Source organism: Sycon ciliatum, chromosome 4 (genome assembly GCF_964019385.1).
Source record: "Sycon ciliatum chromosome 4, ocSycCili1.1, whole genome shotgun sequence".
Taxonomy (NCBI): Eukaryota; Metazoa; Porifera; class Calcarea; order Leucosolenida; family Sycettidae; genus Sycon; species Sycon ciliatum.
The window spans coordinates 11,251,720-11,279,655 of record NC_088646.1 but is presented as its reverse complement, the minus strand read 5'-3'; the positions used below and the strand labels follow the sequence as shown (position 1 = coordinate 11,279,655).

Here is a 27,936-nt window from a genome sequence, read left to right as displayed (position 1 = left end):
AATGTACTTCGCATGCAGTTTTGTTTTCAATTCAGTTTTGCATCGTTGGCTTTCTCCTTCATTGCAGAGTTGGGAAAGAAGGAGGATTGCAGTGACAAGTTTGTCTATCAGTGTATTTCTAGCCTCTCTCTCTCTCTCTAACAAATAAACCCGAGATTTATTTGCGTTTCAGGCGGGTTGCCTTGATGATTTCTTCGCCCCATAGTAATTGTTTGTGTCGTTGACGGCTCAAAGAATACATTTTGCGTTAAAAAGGCCATGAGTAACACCAAAGATTTCCCGGGCCTTGGCCGAGGAGAGCACCTTCATGGTCCCTGGTGGAAATTCAAATCGGAGGCTGGTAAATTTCAGGGCAAAGTCTACTATTGGAATTCAGTCACCAAGCAGAGGCAGTGGACAAGGCCCAGTGCACTGGCTTGCCGCACATCTGCACCATGCCATACACAGGTACTGTGCTGTAGAGATCTGCAGTACGTATACAGTGTACTGCATGTACTTGCATGTCACAGGACTTGTACAAGATTCTTTACTGATCAAATTGCCACATTTTGACTTGCTAACACTCTAAGCTGGTTGTGTTTCTCAACACAATCGTAAGCCGGTGGTAACGCGGATGTGCAAACTTTACTTTATAATAGTACATGTACTTTGAAGCACGTACCGGGTACGTACACATGCTTTTTGAAGTATCAGCGATCTTCGCCGCATCATATTTACAGTCGGTGCCAGGGAAAGTCAGACAAACTACCCGGGGTTGGTGCCATGTTCAAGGTGAAAATACATAGACAAAGAGCGTCGGGCCGTATAGCGTGAGAAGCCTATCCGAAAATGATTTGTTGCGATTATTTTGGCATCCACCGTACTTGAGTGCTACCATAATTATAATATTATTATTGAGCAATATAATGATTTTTCACCTGATGATTGCCGACCCGGCATGAAAACGTGTGACGTCGTCTCAATCTTCGTTGCCATGACCTATGTCACAGTATGTGTCACCCTGAAATAGCACATGAAAAGTGCACACTATTCCAGCAAGCGTGGCATGTGCATTTCAAGAAGGTAACGGTGTGTAAAACTGCAGGGAAGATTTGTTGGACTTCTAGCCAACTCTCAAACTGCGATTTGAGCATACTACAGCAGGTCGAATCCCGTAAACACTCCTAGATCCACTCAGCCTTGATGAATACCTGGCAGTGCTGGGGAGGAAAAGATGACGAGGAAAGCAATGGAAGTCTACCTCGAATGTGACGTTTGCCGCAAAATAGACATCACTCATATGTCTTGTCTTTAAAGTCGATGAGATGGATATGGAGTACCTATTGGCTTTACCTTCACACGCACGCCCACACGCGCCCGCGCTGTTCAGCATGTAATAATGTACACACTTTGAACAACCCGGGCAAAAGCCGATAATATGATGTACCGGTACATACAGTGATAACTGTACAGTTTGTGTAGCGGAATTTTGTTTAAAAAATAAATCAGACCGTACCAGTTCCGCTTCTGTCTTGGAGCTATCCTTTGGGGCATAGATGTTCTTTCTATCCTTTGGAGCATAGATGTTCAACCGCTTTCAGTGATTTACAGTTATGCCATGTAAACCCGACCCTTAGTTTCCCGTGGTTCAGTCCCAGCACACACTTATCTACATGTACTGGTGCATGGTGAATTGCCATGCATGTCATTCGAAATGGAAATTCTCGCATGATGAGCGGAGAAAATTGCCCAAAAGTTGAAGCTTTAAAATGCACACTAAAACTGTGTATCTTAGTGCTTATGGATGTGTAGTGTGGATCTAAATTATGGAATGCACTATACATGCCAGACTAGGATGTTGTATTGCTGATTTGATTTTCTTGTATGCGGCTACTGTGCTGTGTGCGATTTCTTCTAGGTACAAGCAGTTGCAAAGAGTCCTAAGACAACGAGGAGCAAACGGCCGCCACCGTCTACCGTAGCAGTGCCGACAGCTGCATTGACGTCCACGCACGAAGAACGCCTAGCATCTGTCCCTGCCAGTCCTAGCAGAGCTTCGCCAGTGCGAAATGCTGCAGGTGCCGCTTCGCCAGTGCGAAGTGCTGGAGGCGCCACTGGCCGATGGCCTGTATCTGCTTCTTCTCCTCCGAGTGTGCCTACATGTCAGTCACCAGTATCCCAGCGCAGTCCATCATCGCCTGGTGTGTCCACTGTGACTGATGCCGCTAGAGCACGTCACATCTCCACTGTAGCGAATGCCTTGGCAGCAATATCCAGTCAGGTACATGTACTGAGTGCCTTGCTTAGAACCCCACCTCTCCACACTGCGCTCTTGGCCCACATTCACCACACCATAGCCAGGAAGTTCATTCTTGGATAGATGTTCCGTATCTTCATTGAGAGCTTGCTATGGTGTGGTGAATAATAATAATAATAATAATAATAATCTTTATTAGGATGACCCAGAGGCTTGTCGCCTATCAAGGGGTTCACCGCTTTGAAGGATGTACATGTACACGTATGAGCTAATGTGAAAGTAGTGAAAAGGTGTGCAGCGTGAATGCGTTGGGGAGCACACGGGGGGGGGGGGGGGGGGGGAGGGGGGGGGGGTTATGTACATGGCGTAGGCATACCGGAGAGCGAAGCACTATGTTTGCAAGTGAGTTTGCGAAGCTCATTCTTGAAAACAATAATGGATGGTTCTGCAGTTAGTCTTGGTGGGAGGCAGTTCCATAAGAGGGAGGTTTGGAAGAGAAACAACGATTTTGATGTGGTCTTTGCTTTAGGGAGAATAATTTTGTTAGGGCGTCTCGCACTCTGCGTGATATTGAAATGGAATGAAGCTAGGCAACGTCGATACTTGAAAATAAATTTGTGCATGGTAACCAAGCTTAAAAACTGCCTGCGGTAAAGAAGGGATTCAATGTTAGCTTTTTTATTAAGATCCTGCTTGGGTGTATTAAAGTCGATTTGGATTTTGCGTTTCCTAAGGTAGGATCTTGCAAACCTGGCCTGGACTCTATCCAGCTCAGTCAAGTCGCTTGAACGAAGACGAAAGGACCACACTACGACGCTATACTCAATCACAGGTCTAACATAGCACTTGTAGAGGAGCATCATGGCCTGCGGTGTAAGACGATGTGCCATGTGACAAAGTAGGCTTACTCTCTGCTTGAATTTGCGACTGATGTCAAGGTAGTGTTGACGGAAGTTTAGGTCTGCACTGAAGCGAACTCCCAGATGTTTGAGGATGTCAATACTGGGAAGAGGTAGACCCTCCATAGTGTAGGTGGCAGATGTTGGTGCTGGTGATGATGCTGCCACTGGCTTATAACGGAAGCTTAAAACAGAAGTTTTTGAGGGCGAAAACTCTCCGCCTCTTTCCCTGGCCCAGTTTTGACATGCATGAATGTCCGCTTGGATACCAGGACTTGACAGAGAGCCTTTGTACGGCAAAAGTAGAGTGACATCATCCGCAAACAAGAAGGTGTGCGAATGATGTATGGCTTCTGGTAGGTCATTAATGTAGATCACGAACAGTAGAGGAGACAGATGCGATCCCTGGGGAACACCACAGTTGGTGACTTTGGGCACTGACATGCATGACTCAATCTTCACGGCTATGCTTCGATCCTGCAAATAACTCTTAGTCCAGGCAGTGACTTTATGGTCCGAGAAGTTGCTGACTTGACGGAGGAGAGTTGAGTGGCTTACTCTGTCAAATGCCTTGCAGAAATCTAGGGAGACCAGGTCGAAGTTCAGACGCTCATCAATGTAGTCGGCCATTTGCTGGGTAAGTATAATAAGCTGGTCTGTCGCAGACTTCTCCTTCACGTACGCGTATTGTTGACTGCATATCTTCTGTTTTATTGTTAGGTAAGCCTGGAGTTGTTTCGCTACTATTTTTTCAAAGAGTTTTGCTATACAGGGGAGGAGGGATATTGGGCGGTAGTTCGTAGGGTGAGTTGGGCAACCTTTCTCCTTGTACACTGGGATAATCGTGGCCATCTTCCAAGCGGAAGGGAACTCGCCTTGCTCAAGACTGTAGTTGAATAGTGTAGCCAGAGGTACACACAGGATGTCTGCACAGCGGCTGAGGACGGCATTTGATAGGTAACTGTCAGCAGATGATTTGTGCACAGACAATGTTCTTGCAGCTTCATAGACATCTGTGGATTTGATTTTTGTGAACGAAAATGGCTCTTGGTCATCAATGGTGCTGGATGATGGACAACGACTTGGTTGCTGATTTGGGGAATCTGCGGTGCATTGCTTCCTGAAGAATTCACAAAGGATTTCAGCTTTGGCTTTGCTAGATGTGTGGGTGCCGTCATCATCCGCGAGAAGTTGTATTCCACGCGGCTTACTGCCAATGTTGCATATCTTCTTTGCTCTTTTCCACCACGAGTAGCCGCCTGCTCTGCCTTTGCTTAGCCTCGATGTCCCCAGTGTAGACAAATACGAGTCTCGAGCTTTCCGTATGGTGTTGCGGTACTCGTTTCTGCAGAGAATGTATGCTGCTTTAAGCGTCGGATTGTGTAGGTCTCGGCGGTGAAGTTTGTACAGGCGTGAGACTCGTTGACGGTTTTTTCTATGCGAGGAAGTGAACCAAGGCTGTGTATTCACACGGAAGGTTTTGTTAGTCACGAGGGTGGACCGTGCGATGGCTTGATCTAACGATGAGCACAGTGCCATGCATCTGTAGTCAATGTGCACGTCCTCCCCAAGTATACACTCTTCCAAGTGCATAGTACTGAGTATTGTGCGCAACTTGTTGAAATTGATTGTTCGTTTCTCTGTGGTGTTCTCCCTAGTCTGACCCTTGGTTGCTCCTGATACTGAGCGATAGATTGCAGACAGTGCTGACCAGGATGCGGAGCATATGACAGGGCAGTGGTCCGTCAGTGGCATCCCTACAATGCAATTGTCAAAGACATCAGGTGCATTTGATAATACCAAATCTAGTGATGGATTCGAATGGCTGGACGGTCGAGTGCCACAATTCTTTGACACCAGACTCAAGCCAAGATCATTGAAAACAGAATTTAGCGCACGACCGTCTGTATTTGTTCTATCGTTCGTGTTCCACTCCTCATTTCGGGCATTGAAGTCGCCTGTAACCACTAGTGGGCTGTTGTCCACCACCTCAGACAAAACCGAGAATGCATGCTTGAAAGAGGAGGTGTGATGACGTGGTGGCCGGTACATGCATGAAATAATGATACCATTGACTTGAAGTGTGATCATTTCTGATGACTGGTGCTCTAGGTCCGTGCGACGGCGTGCTGAGAGATGTGACGCACTCAGTATGGCAACTCCTCCACCTCCCAGTGTGTTCCAACTTACTTGAACACTGTCCCTGTCCCGTCGGTGAAGGTCGAACTCTGGAACTGATACTATTTCGTCGGGTGTAGTGCTATTTAGCCATGTTTCCGTCAAGCAGAGGACATCGATGTGGTGCTGCTCAATCAAGTCGATGAGTTGAACTAATGTTGACTGCATGCTGCGACAGTTCAGAGTGCATATGACCAAAGAGCCTGAATGCATGGTGCTATTCTGCAAACTAATGTTGTGGTGGAGTGGTGTAGTATGTACATGGGAAATAGAACAAGAAGAAGAAGAGGAGGGGTGCTCATCACATGCATTCATATGGAAGAAGTGAGTAAAATTATTAATGTGAGTAGTATATACATTGACAGCGGGATCACTTGCCTTTGCCACTGGGCCAGCGCTGTCCTATGCGTTGCCGTCTTGTAGGAGCTGGGCGATACGCTCATCCGGCAAAGGCACTCCTCCTTGGACTATCTTGTCGTACGGCAGCGAGCAGGTCACACCTTTCTTTCGCAGCGTCCGAAAAAGGGGAACAACAGCCTTTCTCGCCGCCTGTTGGTGCGGGGTCAGGTCGTGACCCACATACAACGGCCTGTCGAGGAAGGTCAGTTTGAACCGGTGCCGGAAAACTGCGTCCTTTATCGACATCGACGTACGGATGCGTACTGGTCGGGGGCGAGTTTCACTGTCGGTGGTGGTTGCCTTTTTGCCGATCCTCTCGATCGTGGTGTCTTCGGGAAGAGAAACACCAGCTTCTGACATCACATTCCTGCATGTTGTGGGCACTGCACTCACAGACTCAGGCAACCCGAACAAGATGATGCTATTGGATCGAGACATAACATCATGTTGCTCTTGCAACAGGGCTTGCACTTCCGCCCGTTTCACGAAATGTGTTGTTCCAGTCGCGGACTGATCATTTGCATTGGACGTGACATCATTGATCTTCGCTTTAGTGACGGCGGCAGCGTCACTAAGAGAACCGATTTTCTCGGAAAGCACTACTAGTTCTTGTCGAATCCGTTTTATGTCTGTTTCGGTATGGACTTTCACTGATCCGACATCCTCCATGCATTGCCTGATTTTCAACTCATTCTGCTTCGTGCCTTTCTCTAGGCTCTCAACTTTTTGTTTGACATTCGTCAAATCGAGCGTAATGGCTGCAATCTTCAAGGAAACATCATCGAGAGTGCCCTTCATGCTCTGTTGCCCGGCGAGAAGTTCTCTTAACACGAATGTGGGCCAAGAGCGCAGTGTGCAGAGGTGGACAGTTTCAAATTAGTTTCAAATGGCCGAGTCCGTCGCAACTTCTGAGTTATTGTCTTGCTTAGAACCTGAATTGTTTGGAAACCTGATAGAGATGGTCAGAGGCCGTTTCATCGGTTTTGTGTGGACAGGCATGCGTCAGAGTTAGGAGTCAGGAAGTACGTGTATCTGCAAGAAGAGGGAGGGGGGGGGGTGAGGAGTAGGTGATGTCACAACTGCACAACAGTGTGTGTGTGTGTGTGTGTGTGTGTGTGTGTGTGCGCGCACGTGCACTTGCGAGTGTGTGCATGGGGAGAAGAGGAGGGGGATTTGCCCGTTGAGAGCATGTCCAAACTTCAGTCTTGCTTAGCATAATCAGCCAGCACACGTGTGTTGTATGGCATACTAGTAGTCAGCCTCCTATAGCCTATACTATAGAATTGCTTCTAAGTAGTTTTGTACCAGCAGGGGCTTTGGGTTGTCTGTTCTGTGTGGCGCATTGCTTACTGCTGTACCTCTGCATCTGCCCTGTGCACAGGCTTCACCAAGGGCGGGTACAAGCAAGAGGACACATGCTGCCCCTCAGCGTTTGGCTAAGGTCAAGGCCGAGAAGCACAGGGCACGGCAGCGGATGACTGTTCCCACAGCCAATGTTCAACTGCTGGCCAGTTCAGCTGGTGCCAAACCCAAGGCAAACTCTGGAAAGCACATGCATGCTACGCTAGTCCAAGATGCAGTCAGCTCGGCAAGTGCAAGTAATCGTGGCAGTGATGGCGTTGTCGATGACTCCACACGTTTTCTAACTAGCGTTAGTGAAGGACATGCAGCCCACCATGATACTGCGAAGGTATCCCCTGGTAGTAGAAGTAGTAGAAATACTGCAATCCCTTCGCCAGTGCTGCTAAGTCCAGCTAGCAGCCAGCACACCACTCAACTGCCCACCAGTTCGCCGCTCACCCTGCCGACTACTGCTCCACCTCACCGCACGCCAGATCCTCCGTGCAACGAAGCTCGTGACGAGGCCAGTGAAAGCATGTTCAAGAATTCTCCTGCGCCCGGGTCAGTTTTGAGTTGTGACCTTACAGCCAAAGGCAGCGAAAGAACAGCAGCAACAGACTCATCTCCATCAAGGAAGTCCCGTAGAGAACGGCGGGGTGTTGGTGTTGGTGTTGGTGTTGGTGTGCATAGCTCTCTGAAACCTTACAGTAGACCGCCGTCATCAGCAGTTTCCACGTCCTCAACACTGTCGGTTTCTCCTGGTAGTAGCGCTGGTACGAGCTCTACTACTAATGATAAGCACACAGCAACAGCAGCAGCAGCAGTCCGTCCATCTGCTGCTGTAGCACATGAAATGAGACAACCAGCCACGCAGACAGAATCTAGCAGGCTGGGCACTTCCGTGCTATCCCGGAAGACCAACCCGTCCACGCAGAGCCATGCGGGCAAAATCAAAAGTGTGCTGAAAGCCAAGACTGACAGACCTTGCTCACCGCGGACTGGAAACGTGCTGGCCAGCGCTGCAGAGCCACCTACACCCGACAAGCTGTCCCGTCCTGGCATGCCTCCGGTGGGTGAGTTGACCAGGCGATCTATACGTCCAGTGACTGCTTCTCCTGCCACTGCGGCTGATCCTGCTCGCACTGTCGCTGGTAGCAGGGGCGGAGTTAGTGGCGATGACGCGTCCTTCTTGGCTAACTACACCATACCAAGTCGTCCACCAGGGCACGCCATGAGCACCGACACGCTGCAGCCAGTGAACAGCCCTTCTACTGCACCTGCTATGCGCAACACAGCACGGCCAGTTCCAATGGACATTCAATCAGCTACTAGCTATAGTCAACCAGTAAGTCGCTGTGGGTGTTTCTACATCTCTTCCGTACTGTATACGCCCATTGCGCATTGCCAAATATGGAAGGTATGAGTAATGCATGTGAGTACGCTGGGATCAGCAATGCACTGTTCAACACCCCAGACGACCATGCCCAGGTGGCTGTGTGGGGTGTTATGTGAGTACGCTGGGATCAGCAATGCACTGTTCAACACCCCCAGACGACCATGCCCAGGTGGCTGTGTTCGCGGTACATAATTATTACTTGTACGTCATTGCGCAATGGGCTTAGTAGCAGATGAAAGACGAAGCCAGTTGTGAGCCTGATGAGGCATTTCGTTCTATTACATCTCCAATCAGTACAATCATGGGGGTACTAATTGCACGAAGTACAACAGTGTCAATGTATACAGCTTATCGGCGGTGAAATGGTGATGAAACGTACACAAGTTGCATGATGGTGCTAATTGCGCCAAAGAGTACTATAACAAGCAGGTGGGAAATCAAAAATAGCACTAGCTTCCTCACACATTCTTTCTGGCTACACAGCTGAGGTTGTAGTTTGGCAATGTAGACAGCGTCTAGCACATCTACAGTCCATTCATCGGAAACGGTCCCGCTGGCATTTGAAAGTCCGATTTGGGCCGAATTATGGATCAAAAACCCACTTTAAATCTAAAAAATCTGGGTTTGGGATCTGCTTCTCCACACATTTCGCCATGGCAAATCTGTCCTAATTTTGCTAGAAGTAGTGCGCTGTGGACCAGTTAACATGCATCACACCACCTGAGAAAGTCGCAGGCAAAACAATGCAAGCGACATCACACCATGATTGTGTCGGCTTCCTGCCACTCTGGTGATAGAAACGGCGCGTTGGGTCCTCTCTAGCCACCATTTCTGTACAGTTCTACTATATGCACGTGCCAGAAATCACAGGCAATGCGACGCCAGACTGCTAGAGTAACATTTCATCTTCCTTGTCACCTTTGTTGGCCATAATATATCCTGGACCCGAGATCCAAGTCCATAGTCGAAATTTATTGTTTTTGTTTGTTTGCTTTGTGCGTGGCAGTATGTTTCTGCTGTCCGAGACCCAGTATCTGTGAGCTCGGTAGTGTCCGCAAGCAGTACCACATCGCAAGAGACTGTCCCTGTGATGGAAATGGACCTAGCCAGACAGCAGCAGCTGCAGCAGCAAGCACCAGTAGCCATGATGGACACCTGCAGCAATGAAGAGAACATGGAGGTTGGCGAAGTGCCAGTCAATAATGTAAGCCAACGCCAACTCTAAAGCAGAGCATCTAGTTCTTGTATCCTGCTCTATTTGATGAAACGCTGAACTCTGGTGTTTACTCCGTGCTCATCATCTGTATGCCCTGTTTGGTACATTCCCACCTGACTTTGTTTTTGCTGCTTGGATAGTTACATGATTGTGTACTAGTTGTATGTACTGGCTGTAGGGAACGAAACCATGTTTTCTTCCAGTTTGTGGTGTTGACTTGGGTGATAGTTAGCCTAGTGATAGTACCAAGAGTACATAACCCCCCAAGAGTGTGCAACTCCTGATACCCTTTCTATGGGGTTCGCTGTCGGCGAAAACTCCCATCACGTGGTGCAGTGTCGCAGTTGTACGTTTCCAGCCCGTTTTTAGCGAGCTGCGGAATAATAAAAAAGCACTCTCTGACGGAAACTCACTGCGGGTATGCGAATCCCCAGCATGATCATGGCAGTTATTCGGATTGCGCGCACGCTATCCTTCGTTTGTACGTAGTGCGAACGTATCTGAGACACGTGATGTGAGTTTTCGAGAGTTGCACACTCTTGGGGGGGGGGGGGGGGGTTATACTTTTGATAGTACATGTAGTAATAAAGTGGTCAGGTGGCTGGAAAAGCGCAAGGTCCGATGTTGTAAGCAACCGACTTTCTCCCTTTTTTTGTTCCTGAAGGAACATGACTTTGTATTTCACCTAACTGCCTATGGTAGTGACTACACCCAATTTCCAAAACTTGCTCCGATCGCTTCGATTTTGGTCTCATTCGATTCTCCCAGGCGTAGTACATAGGAAATCTGTAAGTATTATTCGAATCGGCCCAGCCATTCTTGAGTTATAGTGAGTTGAAGTGCGCCAAGTTGGACTTTTGCTGGAAACAGAAATGAATGGGAGCGATGGGAGAATCGAGAACGACCGCACAGTCCGTGCATGCAGTACAGTGTACGTGCACACGCCTCGTCACTCGAACTGTGCGTATGAAATTGCATACTTAGGTATGCTGGCGCAGAACAAATTCGCTCGTAGAGGAAGACGAAAGCGTCTCACTGCCTTGTAATTTCACATGGCCAGTAGTTTTTCGACGCTGAAGACGATGGAATAGTCCGCGACGCTGCGACCCGACCAGAACAACCCGAAATTCATACCCTGAAAAAGCGCTGAGCGCAGAGCTCCTAAATTTTGTCGTATGGAAACGGGACTTCGGGTCTCAAGGGCACGAACATCTCCTCTCTCAGATAAAGCAATTCACTCGATGCGATATTCTACAATTTGACCTGGCCACGCCGAAATACACTGCCACGTCGGATTCTCCCATCGGAAGTATAGAAACTTGTTTCCAAAAAATCAGCGTCTGGGTGCGAGGGAATAAAGTCACTACCTATGGTCTATGTGTGGCCTCTTTCTCACACACCATGACTATGTATTGTGCACTCGGCACTGTGCGTGCAGCACTGTATATTTTGCACTTTGCTCTGTGGATGCAGCATTGTGGATGCAACACTGTATATTTGCACTCTGCACTGTGCATGCAGCACTATGCATGCAGCACTTGCACTGTGGACGCAGCACTATGCCATCTGCTGATGTCCATTTTGTCTTCTTACTGGGCATTGCTAACTTGTGTTCTACTGACTGTGTATTTTGTTCGTCTCTCGGTGCACGCAGACTGCACCAGGGCAGGGTGTTGTTCTGGTTGTGGACACTAATGTGCTTATTCACTCCCTTCAAATGGCCAAGACACTCCTGGAGGGCCGTCAGCTGCCGGAGCACAGGTTCAAATTTGTGATTCCGAACACAGTTATAGCTGAGCTGGACAGTCTGAAAGTGAGCTGCCATTGTGTGTGTGTGTGTCACTGTGTGTGTGCATGCACATGTGATAGTGTGTGTGTGTGTGTGTATGTGTGTGTACGTGTGTGTATGTGTGTATGTACGCATGTGTATACTGTCCCTAGTGACACGTATAAAAGCATGACCTTTTTCGAAGCGCGCCGTCACACAGAAGCATGACTTGAATAGAAGCAGCTCTCGGCAAAGACACATGCAAGTACATGCGTGGCAGTATGCACTGCACAGTGAAGACTGATGATACTCTTGACGTAGAAGCATGTTTTGAATACAATGTAGAAGCATAACTTGAATAGAAGCATGGTTTGAAACCCGGCTTATACGGCTGTGAGCACCTGCTTTTATACGCGACATTACGGTATGTGTGTACGTGTGTATATGTGTGTATGTTGTGTACGTGTGTGTATATGTGTATGTTGTGTACGTGTGTGCGTGCGTGCGTGCGTGCGTGTGTGCATGAGAAAGAGAGTGTGTGTATGTGTGTGTATGTGTGTGCATGTATGCATGTTCCTATGTATAGTTTGAGTCGCTTGATATCAATGTGCACAGCCTGTCTTATGTATATTATGTGTAAGCCTGTGTGTTTGTGTCTGTGTCTCTTCTGATGTGTGTGTGTGTCTGTGTCTCTTCTCATGTGTCCATGTCTGCAGAAGAAGCAATCCACTGCGGTTGCTGCCCAGAACGCCATCAAATTCGTGCAAGCAGAAAGCAAGGCACATCGGATACACATGCAGAAGATTGAAGAAGTGAGTTCTGCTTCACTTCCTGCGTGTGACATATTGCTGGTGCTAGTGATGGTTTTCTGTGTACCGGTTATGTCCCTTCAGGTGGATTCGACTGTGGACTCGCGGTTTCTTCGAAACAATGATGACCACATTGTGCTGTGTGCACATTATTTCCATAAAAATCGAGGTACGTTGTTGATGTGCCTTGTTGCTGCTTGCTGCACGGGCCATCTGCTAGTCACCCTGTTATGCTGTTCTTTTCCGACAGAACAACGTGGCACGCGCCACGAAACAAGCGTCCCTTTCGCCGCTGCAAGAACTCCCCAGGGAACCCTGTCAGTCAGGCAGCGCTGGGCAATATTCTCAACTCCTTCTCTCAGTGCCCCTTTTTTCTTTTAGAGTGGCTGGCACTGGCAGCAGTCTTATTTGCTGGAAGTGTTCTTTTTCTACCAGCTTCCGCAGGCCAAGCAGCGGCTGGGGCAGGTTCAATAGTTTCAACTTCATTGGCTGAGTCGTCCGGCTAGTCAGCAAAATTACTGAATTCGCTTTCAAATCAGTCTTTGCATCTGCAATGCCACCATTTACGAAATGGATGTCTTGCGGTAGCGAGCATGCAGGAAGTTTGTTCAACATGGAAAGAACACAATTGACTGAAACGACACGACATGTACTGTAACTGGTACATGTTCCTAGTCATGTATTGACAGGTTGATCTCTCCACCCTACACATGCAACTTTTGTACCCTACCGTAAGTCCACGAATATTCGGCGCATACTAGTACTTGTATTTATTTTCGGCCTGGTCATGTTTGGCCAAACATTTGTTGCAGCCGAAATTTCGTTTTGCAAGGTTCCGTGTGACAGTGTATACAGGCAGCAGCAGTACAGGCTGAACATTTGATGCGGCCGAAATGGGTTTTGGCCCTGGGAGGCCGGAATTTGAGGGGGCCGAAATGGGTTTTGGCCCTGGGAGGCCGGAATTTGAGTGGGCCGAAATGGGTTTTGGCCCTGGGAGGCCGGAATTTGAGTGGGCCGAAATGGGTTTTGGCCCTGGGAGGCCGGAATTTGAGTGGGCCGAAAATTTGTAGACTTACAGTATTGACTGTAAGCTTTGAGTGTGGTTCTCCTGCTCAAGTGCTTGTGACATTGTTGTCTGGAACCTTTGAGTGTGGTTCTCCTGCTCAAGTGCTTGTGACATTGTTGCTGTCTGGATACTAGTAGTGTTCCTTGGTGTTTGATATTCCATTTTTTGTTTCTCTTTGTTTGTTTTGCAGACCCTAGAGTTAATGTCCTCCTCTGGACAAACGACATCAATATGTTTAACAAAGCGGAATCATTTAGCGTCCCTCATGTGTCGGATGCAGTAAGTAGAATGTCCGGAGCTTAGGCCCTCATCAGACTACGTACATAGAAAATCCAGTACAAAATCACATAAAACCTAAAAGGCAACATTTTTCCATGCCTGCATTCAGACTACACATTTTACATGCAATATACAGGCAACCTTTGACCCTACGAAATTGCGCAAGGGGCCTGGGATGTGTGAAAGCATTGGACAGTCGTACCCGGGTACAAAGTTCGTACAACTGCCTGGTGAAAGTACGATAAATGCAGGAAAGTTGCCTTGTACAAGGGTTGGCACCCTGCCTGAAAGGATTGCGCAGCTTTTTAGGCTTCCCGCCAGATTCTTGTTGTTGTCTTGGAAACTTCTATGTAAATGTGACTTATAGGCTGTTTGGTACCTAGTCTGAAGAGGGCCTTATCATTAGTCACGGGAATTTATATGCATTTCACTTGTTTACGCATGCGTGTGTGCGGGTTTGCGCCCGTATGTGCGTGAGTGTGTGCATGAGTATGTGAGTGCACTTGTGTGGATGTACCTAGTAGTTGCTAACGTTAACCGTCCCCCCCCCCCCCTCTCTCTCTCTCTCTCTCTCTCTCTCTTTCGTGCGTAATGTGTGTATGTGTGATAGGAGATAAAGGCATTCATAAGTGAACATGACGGCAAGAAAGTAACACCAAGCATAGCAGCGGTGCCAGGCAAGTGTTTGCTACACGTGTATAAGCATTGCGGCTGCTTTTATTGCTATCGTTGCTGTCGTTGTTGGCGTCGTCATAGTCGTTTTCTGCTCCAGCTCAGCCTATATCCTCGAAGGTGGTCAGGTGATGGCGTTCCAACGCTTGTGCAAAACTCAGTTTGACTAACTCTTACGCAAGCCATGCATTTTTTTTAAAGACTGCTTTATTCTTTGTGTCTTGCTTTGTCCCAAGCAGTTCCAATCAAGAAGCAGCAGGATCCAGCACCGGTAGGTGCACTTACTGACTATAATTGTGTTTCTAATGGTTTGTTAATATTCAGTTTATCCAATGCCAGTGCCAATCTCAATATCTGAAATAATAGAGAGGTGCCGCACTATGTAATTACGTTAGTAAAAGCCGTCCAGTCAACTCTGCTATCAGCGTATATCCAGGAATGGAATAAATACAGACTTTCTCCTGTACTCCTCAGGTGTAGCAGCTGGGACATTGGCACGTCGGGTCTGGCTGCCTGCCTTGGAACCATAGGAGACGGACGAGCATGTAGCTTGGTCATGTCAGATGCAGCATCAAATCTCACCTTGAACTTCTCCTAACTGCGTTGCCGTGGGCTAGTCTCTGGCACCTTCACTGTACCAGCAATCTCCTGGTGTGCTTCAACTATATCAAGGTGCGAGCCCTAGAGCTTCAGGAAGCCAGCCACTCATGTACAGATTAGAGTGAAGCACAGCCAGGGAACTATCCGATGAGAGAGCCCGGAGCTCTGTTCATGCCGTTCATGCTGTTTGGCTGGATGGTGTATGGAATGTTAATGTGGAAATGTTTGGCTTTTTGTAACTCTGCTTTTGTGTTTGATCTCGGTCCTCCATTGTTAGAGGAAAACGGACACCCGAGAAGATTGCCAAGCATCCATTATCCTGACCAGTAGCTGCACTCATGCTCTCGTTGAAAACATCTTGTCTATGATCGTGGTGGAAGACATGAAGGATGGTTGGGGTGAGACGGTGTGGTAAGTTAAGTCATTGAAATGTCACTAATGTGTGTGGCATCTGTTATGCTGTTCTCCGCTTGCTGACAGATGTACGCACGCGCGCTCGCACGCATGCACGCATGCATGCATGTACACACACACACACACACACACACACACACACACACACACACACACACACACACACACACACACACACACACACACACACTACTACTACAGTCAAATCTGCCGTTAGCGACCTCTGCTGTAGGCGACCATCTACCGTTAGCGACCGATTTTCCGTGCACCGACGGTTTCACATACAAATTGATCTGTCCAGAGCGACCATCTGCTGTGCGCGACCAGCGACCGCGATTTCATGCACGGTGGCTGCATTCAAATCTGCTGTAAGCGACCGCGACCCACGTTCAGTCAGGTGCGAAACTGTACTTGCCAGTGCGCTGTCAACTGCAAGGTGTGAAAATGCGCTGTCTATCAAGTGCGATCGACTGGCCCTGGCACCCCTATACTATATATCCAATAAAATGATATTAAAAATCACATTATTCTCGTCGATTTGAGTACATGGAAGAATATTTATATGCATGCCCGGTATGCCGGATTTTAGGGGTGAAAGGGGTGATCCGGGTACCCGGGTACCCGTTTGTTTAGCTGCTGACCCGTTAGCAAACGAGTACCCGTTAGTCGTGTACGACGGTACAGTACGGTAATATTAGCTGATTTGCACAGTTGTTCAATTTGATGTACAGGTTGAATGTGTTGTTGCTTGTTCGATCCTGCTAAATTAGACAATTTTGACTGTTTTGCATGTAGCGCAGCAAGTGTGCATGCTGCGCTTGTCGCCATGTAGTGCACTTGCTGTGAATTGCATGACTTTGCATGTCCTCCTGGCAGAAAATGTATAGTAACTGTCACTATTGGCTGCTAAAGGGTACCCGATAACCCGCCCGTTAAGCCAGGTACCCATTTGTAACCTTAATGGGTAACCGTTTCACCCCTACTGGATTTACCATACATCTGCCGTAAGAGACCGCTTTTTCTTGCACCAAGGGGCGGTCGCTTACGACAGATTTGACTGTACTACTACTACTACTATAGCATGACTGCCCATTGGGTAATGTCACCCCCGGAGGGGGCCAGAGTTTGGAAGGCACCGTCATTGGCAGGACTTCTGGTGCCTCGTCAAGTCTTGCTGTCGTCGGAAACGCTTTGGGCAATGCATGCAGATCAGCGGCAGTGACTCCCTATCGGCTGCAGCGAGACGTTTTCCACGGTTGCAGTTATGGCGGTTAAAACCAGCCCGGGACTTGAAGCAGCGATTGCAGCGTTGACAATGCTGAAAGCAGCAACTAGCGAGAGACGCCGTCAATGCTGTATCTGCATGTTCAGGGAGTGCAGGCTGGCAGCGATGAACTGCAAGCCCACCCTTACTTTGGAACCATCGGCAGCAACTGACGCACTGTGCTGAACCACGCTGTTGGTGGACGGGAAGTTGGCGCTCAGCCAAACACTTGTGCCGTGCCTTGTCTTGAGGACGAGAGAAAGCCCGGTTGCAAGATGTGCAGAGTACGGATTTCTCTACTGCCCGAGGAGGCTGAAAAACCAGAACCTGCTCTCGCCAAGCTGACCGGTCTTGAGCGCAATCAAACCAGTCTGGAATGGACCTCGTGTCAGTAGCCATAACGTCTCTCCACCTGCGCCTGGGACCGCAGAAGGGGCGCGCAGCCAACAAACGACCAAACAAAAGCTGCAATGGGACACGGTCCTCCGACATCCGAGCCACATGACCAAGCCACTCTAAACGACGATGGCGCATCTTAACAGAGAGTTGCACTGGGTCACCCCAGTGACGACGTACCTGCGCAGACGTGATGCGATCGGATTGCTGCTGACTGCGAGGGATGGCTAATATTGTGCGGATGCAGCGATGATGGAAGGCATCCAAACGTCTACTATCAGCTTTCAAGGGCGTCCAACACTCACTGCCGTACAGCATAATGGACAGGACACAGGCCACGTATAGCTTTCGCTTACTGACTAATGACAGCGAGCGATCCGACAAGACTGGAAGAAGAGCTCCAAAGGCTTTGGAAGCCTCAGCTACGCGGCAACTGACGTCAGTGGAGGAGCGGGCATCCGGTGTCACGACGGACCCCAGATAAATGAAGGATGGAACGTGCTCCACAGTATCACCGTTGACGTTCATATCAGCTCTATCAGGCATGTCGACTTGGCTACCTGCCACGAGAAATTTCGTTTTTGCTGCGTTGATGCAGAGGCCAAAGGAAGAGGCAACCGTGCAGAAGGTTTCAAGGCACTTCTCAGCACCAGGGCGGTCTTCAGCAAGCAAGACTGCGTCATCTGCGTACCCGATGTCGTTGATGATTGCGGCAGTAGACTGACGAGCGGGCTTAGAGAAAAGGTTACAATTGATGCTAAATTGGATGGGGATGCCAGGTGGATGGTCGCTGTCCTGCATCACTTGTGCCCACCGCTCAAGCACAACACCGAAGTACAGATTAAAAAAGTACTGGGGCCATCACACAGCCTTGACGGAGGCCATTGTTGACCGCAAACGACTCGGTAGTGCTGGCACCGACGCGCACAGCTGCCTGCATGCTCTCGTGGAACGATTGGATTAGATTGAGGAGCCCTTCAGGAATGCCTAGCCTCCCCAACGCTAGCCAGAGTGCTTGGCGTGGTACGCACACACACACACACACGCACACACACACACACACACACACACACACACACACGGCTTGAGATGGTTCATAAGTGATGACTATCAATCTGTGGCACCCAACTAACTTGCCATGCCACAGATAGTAGCCAAGGAGTATGAGAGGAAATCCGTCTCTTTACTATACAAGTCATAGGTAATTGATTGGAGTGCACACCCGAGCATGGCTTGTTTTCGGGGGAGAGCATAGGTGATAGCTACTCACCCAAAGCGGATCATGTCTTAGCTCTGTGCTGGTGGCATACATGAACCAGTATGTTGAGGTGTCCGTGATGTTGTATGTTCTGTTGTCCTGTTGCTACAGGCAAGATGTTGTGAAGATCAAGCCCAGGATGGCAGCAGGCTTTGCCCAGTGGGACGCTTTGGCATTATTGGACATGATGGAGAAGTATGTGGATTGATATTGTCATGGGGCACTGTGCATTGCTACCTCACTCTTCTAACAGGCATGCCGAGAGGTGGCCATCGGTGTGCATGTGTGTGTGCAGGCGTGCAGGCGTGCTTGTGTGTGCAGGCGTGCGTGTGTGTGTGTGCATGTGTGTGTGTGCATGTGTGCGTGCATGTGTGCGTGCATGTGTGTGCGCGTGATGGATAAGTACTGATGGTGCGCCAGTACTGTAATGACTTATGGCAATGGGGTAGATAATGCATAGACAAAGGTCAAACACTATAACACAAATATGGACCCAGATCCACTACAAGTACGACCTACTTGTACGTAAATAAATCCTTGACAATGCTAAGGGGCCATCCGTAATTATCGATCCTTTTCACAAAACGAAAAAGTTTAGTTATGACCCACCCCCCTGAAACGAAAATATTTATTGACTTGAGACTTCGTGCAGAAAATGATCTTGATTGGCTGTTGCAACACAGCGAGGCCACATTTTGTGTGATTGTGCAAGCAAGTTATGTTTTCTTTGAAGTCTGGTACTACTTCTTGACCATGGAAACATTTACTTTCACCTACCACACACATACGCTGGCACCTCTACGTCTAAACACGGGAATTGTACACTTGCAAATCGTCAGAGTTCCGACATTGACATGATACTGCCAAAACAAGTCGACTTCGGAGCGGAAACAAACGCCATAGCTATCACAGACTTCAGTGGTCGTGCCTCGCTCGCAAATGAGAGCAGCATCGCCCCAGAATCGCTGTCGGAAAGCTCCGTAAGGTCGCACGCACGCCGCGCTGCGCTGCCGTCAATCAGGTACGTAGAAAGTCGATGGCCTAAATTTCCGTCTCTGGAAGACTGTCGACACGGGGATCACTCTCCATGGCTTCCCCACCATAAGCACGATCAGATTCTTTCAGGTACATTACGACGACATCGTCTTCAGCGGCTGGCGCTCCCCATATTTGCGTGAGAATTTACTTGGCTTGCGCCCCGCTCCGTAATTTGAAATTCTCTTGCATCGGCGGCTGGAGCGAAGTATTTATCTATCTGTCGTCGGTCCCAGAGTGAATGACCATGATGACTGCTAGGTCCTCGTCGGAGAAGTCATCCGAGGACGAAAGGAACTCACTGCACTGAGTACAGAGTGGTATCAATTCAGTGCATCCATGCAACACTTGCTTGGCCAATTGGCCGCGCGACGTAGAGTCAACTGTCGATCTACTTCGATGTACACAATGTATGCATGCATCAATGCATGCAGTGAGCGTTGATTTTTCCGCTTTCGATGTTTTTTCAAAACGAAACCGGTCGCTACCCACCCACCCATAAACGAAACTTTTTCGTTTCGTGAAAAAGATCGATAATTACGGATGGCCCCTAAGAGGAAGACTGTCAGTTTGTGCGCAACCCGTTTTTATGACTGAAATTGGGAAATTTTGGAAATTGAGACCATTCATACCTGGAGTGTAGCAGGTACGAAGGATTTGAGTGTGAAGTTACCTAGGAATTCTGCACCAACACAGTAGTGAGCATACTCCAGGAACTTTTGGTATGTGCATTACAGTACTAGCATAAGCACACGGGGGAAGCCCCAAGTATGCACAGAGCTAGAGGGCTCAGTAACCCAGGGGGGTCAGAGCCGGAGAAACAATGATGATGACGACGACGACAACAACAACAATAACGGATCAAGGCATTCTCGCAACTCTTGAGTTTCACGCACATTGCACAATGTTCAGTCAAGTACAGTGCTAGCATACGGAAAAAGGGTTCTCTTTGGGGCAGAACCAAGCATCAGCTATGTCCCACTGCGATGACTAGTGGATGCGTGTGTTCTCCCACTGACTATATCCACTGATTTGTAATAGGATGATGGGAGGTGCACGCCTGGGCTATGAGATAGGTTATCGCTGTTCGCAGCCAGAGGCATGTGCTTGTAGCCTTGTAAGGTAATGTGTGATACATGTATCCGGATTTGATGTGTGCTATTGTGTGCAGTAGACATGCATGAAAAAATAAATCACTTTGCCATGTGCGTATTGATATGCGTACTCAACTGAAAACTACCATCTCTCCGTGTCTTTCTCTCATACTCTCTCCTTTCTCCTTCGCTCGGTTTCTCTCCTTTACTGGTCTCTGCTTGCAGGTACTGGCACTTATTTGACAAGTGGAGCAGACACCAAATTGATGCTGCAAAGAGTCTCCGGGGACTATTGCACAATATACAATGTAAGGGCCGCTCGTCATGTTTTGTTGCATTTCAAGTTTTTTTAACCATGTGCAATGCATATATTGGTGGCAAGTAGCATGTGACCTCGTGAATAACACAATACCACACTCACTCACACCTCAGCTTTTGTAAATGCTAGGGCCGCATGCCACAGGGCCGGTTATACGTGTAGCTCTGAGGTCGGAGACTTCACTTGCCGCCACCGCCACCACCACTGTAGTGCTGCTGCATGTACAATGCTGGCCAAAGAAATCCAACCTCATGAATAAAATGGCACCAGGCGCTACGCAGCCCCAGCACTACACATACTGGTCTGTGCACTCGAATGCGGCGCTTCTTTATTCTGGTGGTTGGATTTCTTTTATGCAACAGACCCCGTACGCTAACGTACGGGGATACACTAAATATACGTCAGGTAAAGTTCCGTACTAGCCAGGCAGAGGGATACTACACTTCTAGGGCTGCCACTGCTGGATGCGCCGACAGAAGGTCTTGGAATGTGTTGCCTGGTGGCCTCTGTTCAACGATCAGCACAGGGTGGAACAGGCTGGCCAGTTTGAAGAACTTCATTATTTTTGGAACCGGACACGCTCTACGCCACTGCCCACAAACTTTCTTCGGGAAATGATTGATTCCTGGCTGAACACATTGAAGTCCATACTCCTTCAATTACTGGCTATGGCTATTATTGTTGGGCAGAAGCCGCTTGCATAGTGCAGATAGGTGGTGATGGTTGCCGACCTCCACAGTGTGCTGTAGGACGCTGATAGTCTTGTACGCTATTAGCGCTAATGGGCCGTCTCCCTTGAGATTGTACGTGACACGGACGACGGTTTTGCTGATGTCAATGACTGCTGCCATCTCCACTTGGATGAGGGTACGGACCCGATGAGCATGCAGCATTATGTACGAGTAAGTACAACTGGAACAAAACTCGGAGATGATTGAGATTACAACTGCATAACGCTCATACCTTGACAGTTCAACTCGTCATGATCGTCTCCAATTCTTGCACCAGTTGATCTTTGACAAAGCAGCTTCGTACTCACACCTGTCTGCTCCCGGAATGCAATTCGGACCTTGAAAGAATGGGCAAAGAGTGACACCCAGGCATTCACGAACTTGATGGTGCTCAGAATCTTAAAGTACTCTCCCACTCTATCCAATGTGTGACTAAAGCACACAACGCCGAGCATGTTGTTCATGTTGGTGAAGAATGGTGTCAGGTTACGAATTACACCGTGTGCAGCTTGAGCTTTACCGATAATTTCAGGAATGCACTTGTGAAAGCTTCTTCCACTCCTCTCAGTCTCTCACTGCAAAGGAATTAGTTCATTTCGAGAAAATATTCTGGATTCGAAACTGACAACGTTACTTTGTGTGTGTGTGTGTGTGCGTGGAAATGATGGCCCTGTTAATTCTTTTTATAGCGCTCATTCCGAGCTGTAATTGCTGCAATGGTGCCTCCAGGTTTTTTAAGGAACGCCCACGGCAAATGTTTGCACGAGGACTCCCTGCCCCCTCCCGGAGTTTGCCGCACCAGTACAAACTCGTTCTGACAAGACCGTAGTGCCGTGTGTCATGTGTCATGTGTCAGTATGTGCTGATAGTTAGACTGGTACTGGTATGGTGCATTCTTCGTCTGCTCTTCTACTGCCTGCAGACGGGCCAGCCACGGCGGACCAGTGCAAGCAGTACTTGAACACCGTCAGCTCAATCATGAAGCCGTTCAAGCCTATGGACATGTAAGTGTGCTTCTGCTCCTGCTCCCTTCTCCTGCTCCCTTCTCCTGCTCCCTTCTCCTGCTCCCTCCTCCTGCTCCCTCCTCCTGCTCCCTCCTCCTGCTTCCTGTTCCTCCTCCTGCTCCCTTCTCCTGCTCCCTTCTCCTGCTCCCTCCTCCTGCTCCCTCCTCCTGCCCCCACTCCCTTCTCCTGCTCCCTCCTCCTTCCTCCCTTCTCCTGCCCCCGCTCCTGGCCCTCCTCCTGCTCCCTCCTCCCCTACAGCAGAACAGGAAGTAATATAGGCGACACAAATATCAATGTGTTCCTGAACCATTCAAGCCTCTACTGGGGCTACATGGGTTGTTTCTGTTCATGTTGGCTACATGGGTTGTTTCTGTTCATGTTGGCTACATGGGTTGTTTCTGTTCATGTTGGCTACATGGGTTGTTTCTGTTCATGTTGGCTACATGGGTTGTTTCTGTTCATGTTGGCTACATGGGTTGTTTCTGTTCATGTTGCTCTACTGACATACTACATGTACAGGAAGAGTTTAGACACAAAATGCGACGAGCGCCAAATTTGAGAAATTAAGATTTTTAGCTCAGTGTAATCAACAGGTCGAGAGGTACCCTCGCACAATATTTCACTTTCAAACTCGGACAATAGCTACTTCAAAACTGGCACCCCGATATGGATTTAGAATCTTAGATGTACACCCCACGTATTTAATTAGTTGAATCCTTTTTTTGGTCAATATCCGAGAATTGATGAAACGGATATGTCGCCTTTTTGCATCTTTTAAAACTCTTCACATGTCCATGTACCACCGTTAGGCGCTGCATCTGCCGCTAGGGTTTACTGGGCGTCAGCGGCCGTCGTGAGTTCCCTTTGGGAACGGGCGCGATCATTTTTTAAGTTTTTTTTACATGCCGTAGACTGTGTGTAATGTGCCATGCTAACGGTATTGATTCTTGTTTTGTGCTGTGCTTCAGACGGTATACAATTTCCCGGCTGGGAGTGGAACACTTTGAAGCTCTTCCCAAATTTGGCTGGAACATTGAAACGTACCTGGTTCAATTGTTCCTTGAAATCCTCAAATGCATTGAAGCATATCGGTAGGTTTACAATTTAGATTGTCTTTACTTTTCCTGCATTTTGTCACTCACTTTCCAGATCAAACTTGCATTCGTTGTGCAGGGGAAAGTAGGAGATGAAATACTTTTGCATGGTTGCGTCTAGTCTCATCCACAGACCGGGCAAACATCACTCTTCTTTCTTCTGGTCCCAGCAGTTCCCACGAATCCCTTGTGTAGCTTATAGCAGTGCCTTCAATGGCAGTCGGCACTTGACCATCAATCTACTACATATACATTCGAACCTGACTTCAGTGATAGCTCTATTGCTGTTATAGATGCTCTCTGTCTCCGTCTACCTCCATCTCCACCTCCTTCCCCCCCCCCTTCCCTCTCTCTCTCTCTCTCTCTCTCTCTCTCTCTCTCTCTCTCTTTCTCTCTCTCTCTCTCTTTACGAACTCCTTACAGTACCACTAGTTCACTGTTCCACAGTCGTGTCAACTTGACTTCGGCGATGATTATTTGCAAAGGGTTTGCTTGATCAAAGTAAACTCGGTTAAAGGTAAAATGCTGGGTCTACTGGTAGAATGGTTTAAATTTATAATGTTGTTCTGTACTTGGATCTCCTGTCCATCAATTTGCAGAGTCGAGCAGGTACAGCAGCTCGAGAGTGGTGTGGCTATTGCCCGCCAGCACCTCGCTCATCTCTTCGCTGAGGTCAACAAACTGCTGGGAGCTTTGAGGTGAGTTTTTTTTATAAGTCTACTGGTACTTTTTTGCGTGTAGACTTTGGAAAGTTCTTCAGATATTGACTATGTGCCTGGCATTCGTGTATGACTGTATGTCCATTATAGGTTGTGTCTACGTGTAAATCATACTTGCGAGTAACTTGCTAACGTTCCTTGTCGTTCTTGTTTCTTTGCTTGTCCAGGGCATTACCCATGACGAATATCCCCGCCCTGGTCACGATGTCAGGGCAGCAGTTCCTACCCCTAGCCCAAGCCATACTGGTGTTCACAAGTAACCTCGATGTGGTATGTGTTGCATGTTGCTCTTGGAGCTTGTTTGACCATTATGCCCCTGTGCCTGCATCCCTGCATTGTAGCATACACAGTGTAGCTTGTTTGACCGGCATTATGCCCCTGTGCCTGCATTGTAGCATACACAGTGTAGACTATAGAGCTGCATGTAGCTACTGATTTCATATGAGTAGGCCTGCACATTGGAGTGTTTGCCAAGAGAGACAATAACCCTAGTACTCCAGAAGAGAACAACTCTATTCCTAGAACGAAGAGTACACAACCCCCCAGAGTGTGTAACTCGACTATGGATGCTGTCCCAACAGAATTTCAAGTTGACGTCATTTTTATGATGCAATGGATTATCAGAGGAATCCGGAACCCAACTGATCCTGTACAGGTAGACTCCCTTTAATTCGAACCTCAAATTGCCAGGCCCTAACTTCCAATTATCCAGAACTTCTTATTATCCAAATGCAGCCCCATGCACTGATATGTATGTCAAAATGCTTGAAATCGCATGCTGACTATTTTTTAAACAATCGACGAGGAGACAATAGTCGTAAAATGGCAATAAATAAGATAAATTGTGCACTCATAACAACAGCAAAAATGAAGAAAGTCAAGTTCCATTTCGTCACAAGAAAACGTTATGGAACTTGACTTTCTTCATTTTAGCTGTTGTTATGAGTGCACAATTTATCTTATTTATTGCCATTTTATGACTATTTTTTGCACATTTTTATTTGCATCAACGAAACATAGGTGGTCGTATACGCGTACCGGTCATGTACAACGGATCATCAAAACACTGGATCGACACAAAATCATTTTGACATTATCTTCATCTTCTAGTGAAGAAGTAACAGTCACTGCAGCTTTCCTGAAACAATTTCAACGGAAAAGAACTGCGCTGCCTAATCCGCGTCATGAAAGGCCGTCGGACAGCAGCACGTCGTTCTGAAGAACGGAAGTGGAGCATAGGCAAAGACAATATTTACGACAATAGTGTTGTTGTGCGCCAACATCTCTGCGCACGAGCTGGCGCGGCAAGAAAGGCCATCGAGATCTGCGAAGAGAGTCAGCCACCTGGAAGAAGTCGTCTTCAATCAAACCTTTGCAATTTGCTTCGCACGGGCTTGAATCAAATTTCGAGAGGTGGGTTTCTTGAACGCTGTAGTCGATCCTGCAGCGGACCATTGATCGATTTTTGAGCTACTCTTGGCTAGAGAAGGAGAAAAGAATGAACTTCGAATTACAAGGATAGCAACTCAATCTCACTTCGAAATAAGCGTCCAAAGGACATAGCCAATGTACTGTGAACAGCTCTTCTGTACGAAGACTGGGTTCGAATTATCCAACCGGCGCACTTTTCGTACTTCGAATTATGCATTCGATTTTGACTTGAAGTGACTTGCAGAAGATCTGTACGACGAAAAAGTTCGAATTACACGGAATGTTCGAATTATACCGTATTCGAATTAAAGGGAGTCTACCTGTACAAATTATTGCAAAGAAAACGTGTGATGCGTTGACACCCGTATACATGTTGTAAATCACTGGTGCAAGGAGCATTGCATCATAACAAGAGTACATAACCCCCCAGAGTGTGCAACTCCACTATGGGTGCTGTCCCGACAGAATTTCAAGTTGACGTCATTTTGATGATGCAATGCGCACTGTACAGGGATTCTCAGACGAATCCGGAACCTGTGGTTGACCGAAGCCGATCGATCCTGTACAAATTATTGCAAAGAAAAACGTGTGATGCGTTGACACCCGTACACATGTTGTAAATCACTGCTGCAAGGAGCATTGCGTCATAAATAATGACGTCAACTTGAAATTCTGTCGGGACAACAGGGTATGTGGGAGTTGCACACTCTGGGGGGTTATGTACTCTTGATCATAAATAATGACATCAACTTGAAATTCTGTCGGGACAGCAGGGTGTGTGGGAGTTGCACACTCTTGGGGGGTTACCGTAAAGTCGCGGATAAAAGCCGGGTTTGCATACAAGCACATCGCGGATAGAAACCTGAAAATCAAACGGGTCAAATGCATATAATAAGCCTGTCGCGTGTAGAAGCCTGGCTTCTATGCAAGCACGGATCGGGTAGGTCAAGAGTGCATGCGCTATGTACGGTGCATAGTAAAACTGCCGCCATACCGGTAGTCAGTGGTAGATCTACGCGTGTCGATGTGCATACAAGCCTGCCAAAAATATCAGTGGTGCATATAAGCATTGTTTGCATACAAGCCTGGTTTGCATTAAAGCCTGATGCAGAAAGCGACACATGACTCAGTACTCTACGCTACTCTGCTCCCAAGGCGGAAACCATGGCAACAAGAAACAACACTTCCTGGTGTAAATGTTGTGCTTTAGTTTACGCCATCCGTCACTCCAGGCCAGGTGGTTGCCTTGGGATGGGAGTGCTTGTCTGCAGTCCACCTGTAAGTGCACTGTTTTCCTTTGTCCTATGCAGACACCGGGTCGGATGGAGTCCCTACCGAGCGCACTGTGTGCTTTCGTGCATCGCGACCAGTGCCGCACACATATGAAAGGATTCCAGTCGGATCTGGAAAAAGCCCATAGCTTGCTGGAGCCCTTGGTGGATCTGTCAGTATTCTGAAATGAGTGGATGCTGCGCTGCTTTCCTATCAACAACGGTCTACAGTCTAGTAACGGGGGGCGGTTCGGGTCAGGAACCGGTTTTGGAACCGCCAGCTCAAGAGAATCAGGTACCCGTTCCGTCAAATTTCGAACCGAAACTCGAGCAATTTCGTTCTCGTGCAAATAAGTGTACACGTTGGGTCTACTCAAGATTTGAATGGTTTACCTTGCGATCACTACCGCTTCACCCCTATTTTTTAACTGACTTTCAAGTAGGATGTATACTGCAACAGACTCCTAGGATTTTACCACTTTATTCCTCCTCTTTTCTCAACATTCAATCATATTCACATCAAACATTAACTTGCTGTCGGCTCATCCATTCCACTTGTGTTTCTTTGTGATTGTACCGGCGATGTGCGGACATAACTATTCGAGACCTCAAACTAGTTATACTTTGATGCACATTCTTCTTCTCGTTTTTTTATTGTCTATATGGATGATGGGGCTTATATGGATGAGGAGGCACTATAAACTATAAACTGGACAAGTCTGACATAATACTGTACAACAGGAGGATTGGTCCCCCTCCAACTACCGTATTTGGTATCATCAGGATTTCACCTGTACTTCAAAAACACTGTGTTTCTCATGCATCATTTTTAAAATTTTGTTTCGATGCCATAAAAACCTACACATTTTTTTGTCAGTTGTGGCCACAGCGGTAGGGAGGTGGACTCCGGCTGTTCTCCAGTTGTTCCACAAGTACCCACGAGTCACGACATAACTGGTCGCCTCCACGCCTCGCCTAAATGGGTTTTCTTTGCGGACTGAACTTGTGCCCGCTCATTGCCATGCGCAGAATGCCGCAAGAGAAATA

The 27,936-nt window shown here is 47.9% G+C and overlaps 1 protein-coding gene across 2 annotated transcripts; it reads left to right on the top strand.

Annotated features, from left to right (window-relative positions):
• Positions 1-27,750, top strand: LOC135814462 (uncharacterized). 2 transcript variants are annotated; one of them, XM_065327582.1, is made up of 18 exons: positions 7-447; positions 1,898-2,260; positions 7,094-8,398; positions 9,456-9,653; positions 11,320-11,478; positions 12,150-12,245; positions 12,327-12,411; positions 13,499-13,587; positions 14,198-14,264; positions 14,499-14,530; positions 15,137-15,270; positions 18,303-18,386; positions 20,546-20,628; positions 22,293-22,374; positions 23,343-23,465; positions 24,068-24,166; positions 24,355-24,457; positions 26,929-27,750. In XM_065327582.1, the coding sequence occupies exons 1-18, from the start codon at positions 259-261 to the stop codon at positions 27,073-27,075; spliced, it is 3,438 nt and encodes a 1,145-aa protein (XP_065183654.1). In that variant the 5' UTR covers positions 7-258; the 3' UTR covers positions 27,076-27,750. The 2 variants fall into 2 exon arrangements, with proteins under 2 accessions (XP_065183656.1, XP_065183654.1); XM_065327584.1 differs by lacking the exons at positions 24,355-24,457; positions 26,929-27,750 and adding an exon at positions 23,892-23,985 and having other exon boundaries at positions 1-447; positions 24,068-24,167.
• Positions 27,751-27,936: the final 186 nt, after the last annotated feature.

Excerpts from the sequence above, each read along its gene's own strand:
- LOC135814462 (XM_065327582.1), top strand. The coding sequence starts at position 259 with ATGAGTAACACCAAAGATTTCCCGGGCCTTGGCCGAGGAGAGCACCTT. Across the intron at positions 448-1,897 it reads CTGCACCATGCCATACACAG|GTACAAGCAGTTGCAAAGAG; the intron begins GTACTGTGCTGT and ends GATTTCTTCTAG. Across the intron at positions 24,167-24,354 it reads AAACTGCTGGGAGCTTTGAG|GGCATTACCCATGACGAATA; the intron begins GTGAGTTTTTTT and ends TTGCTTGTCCAG.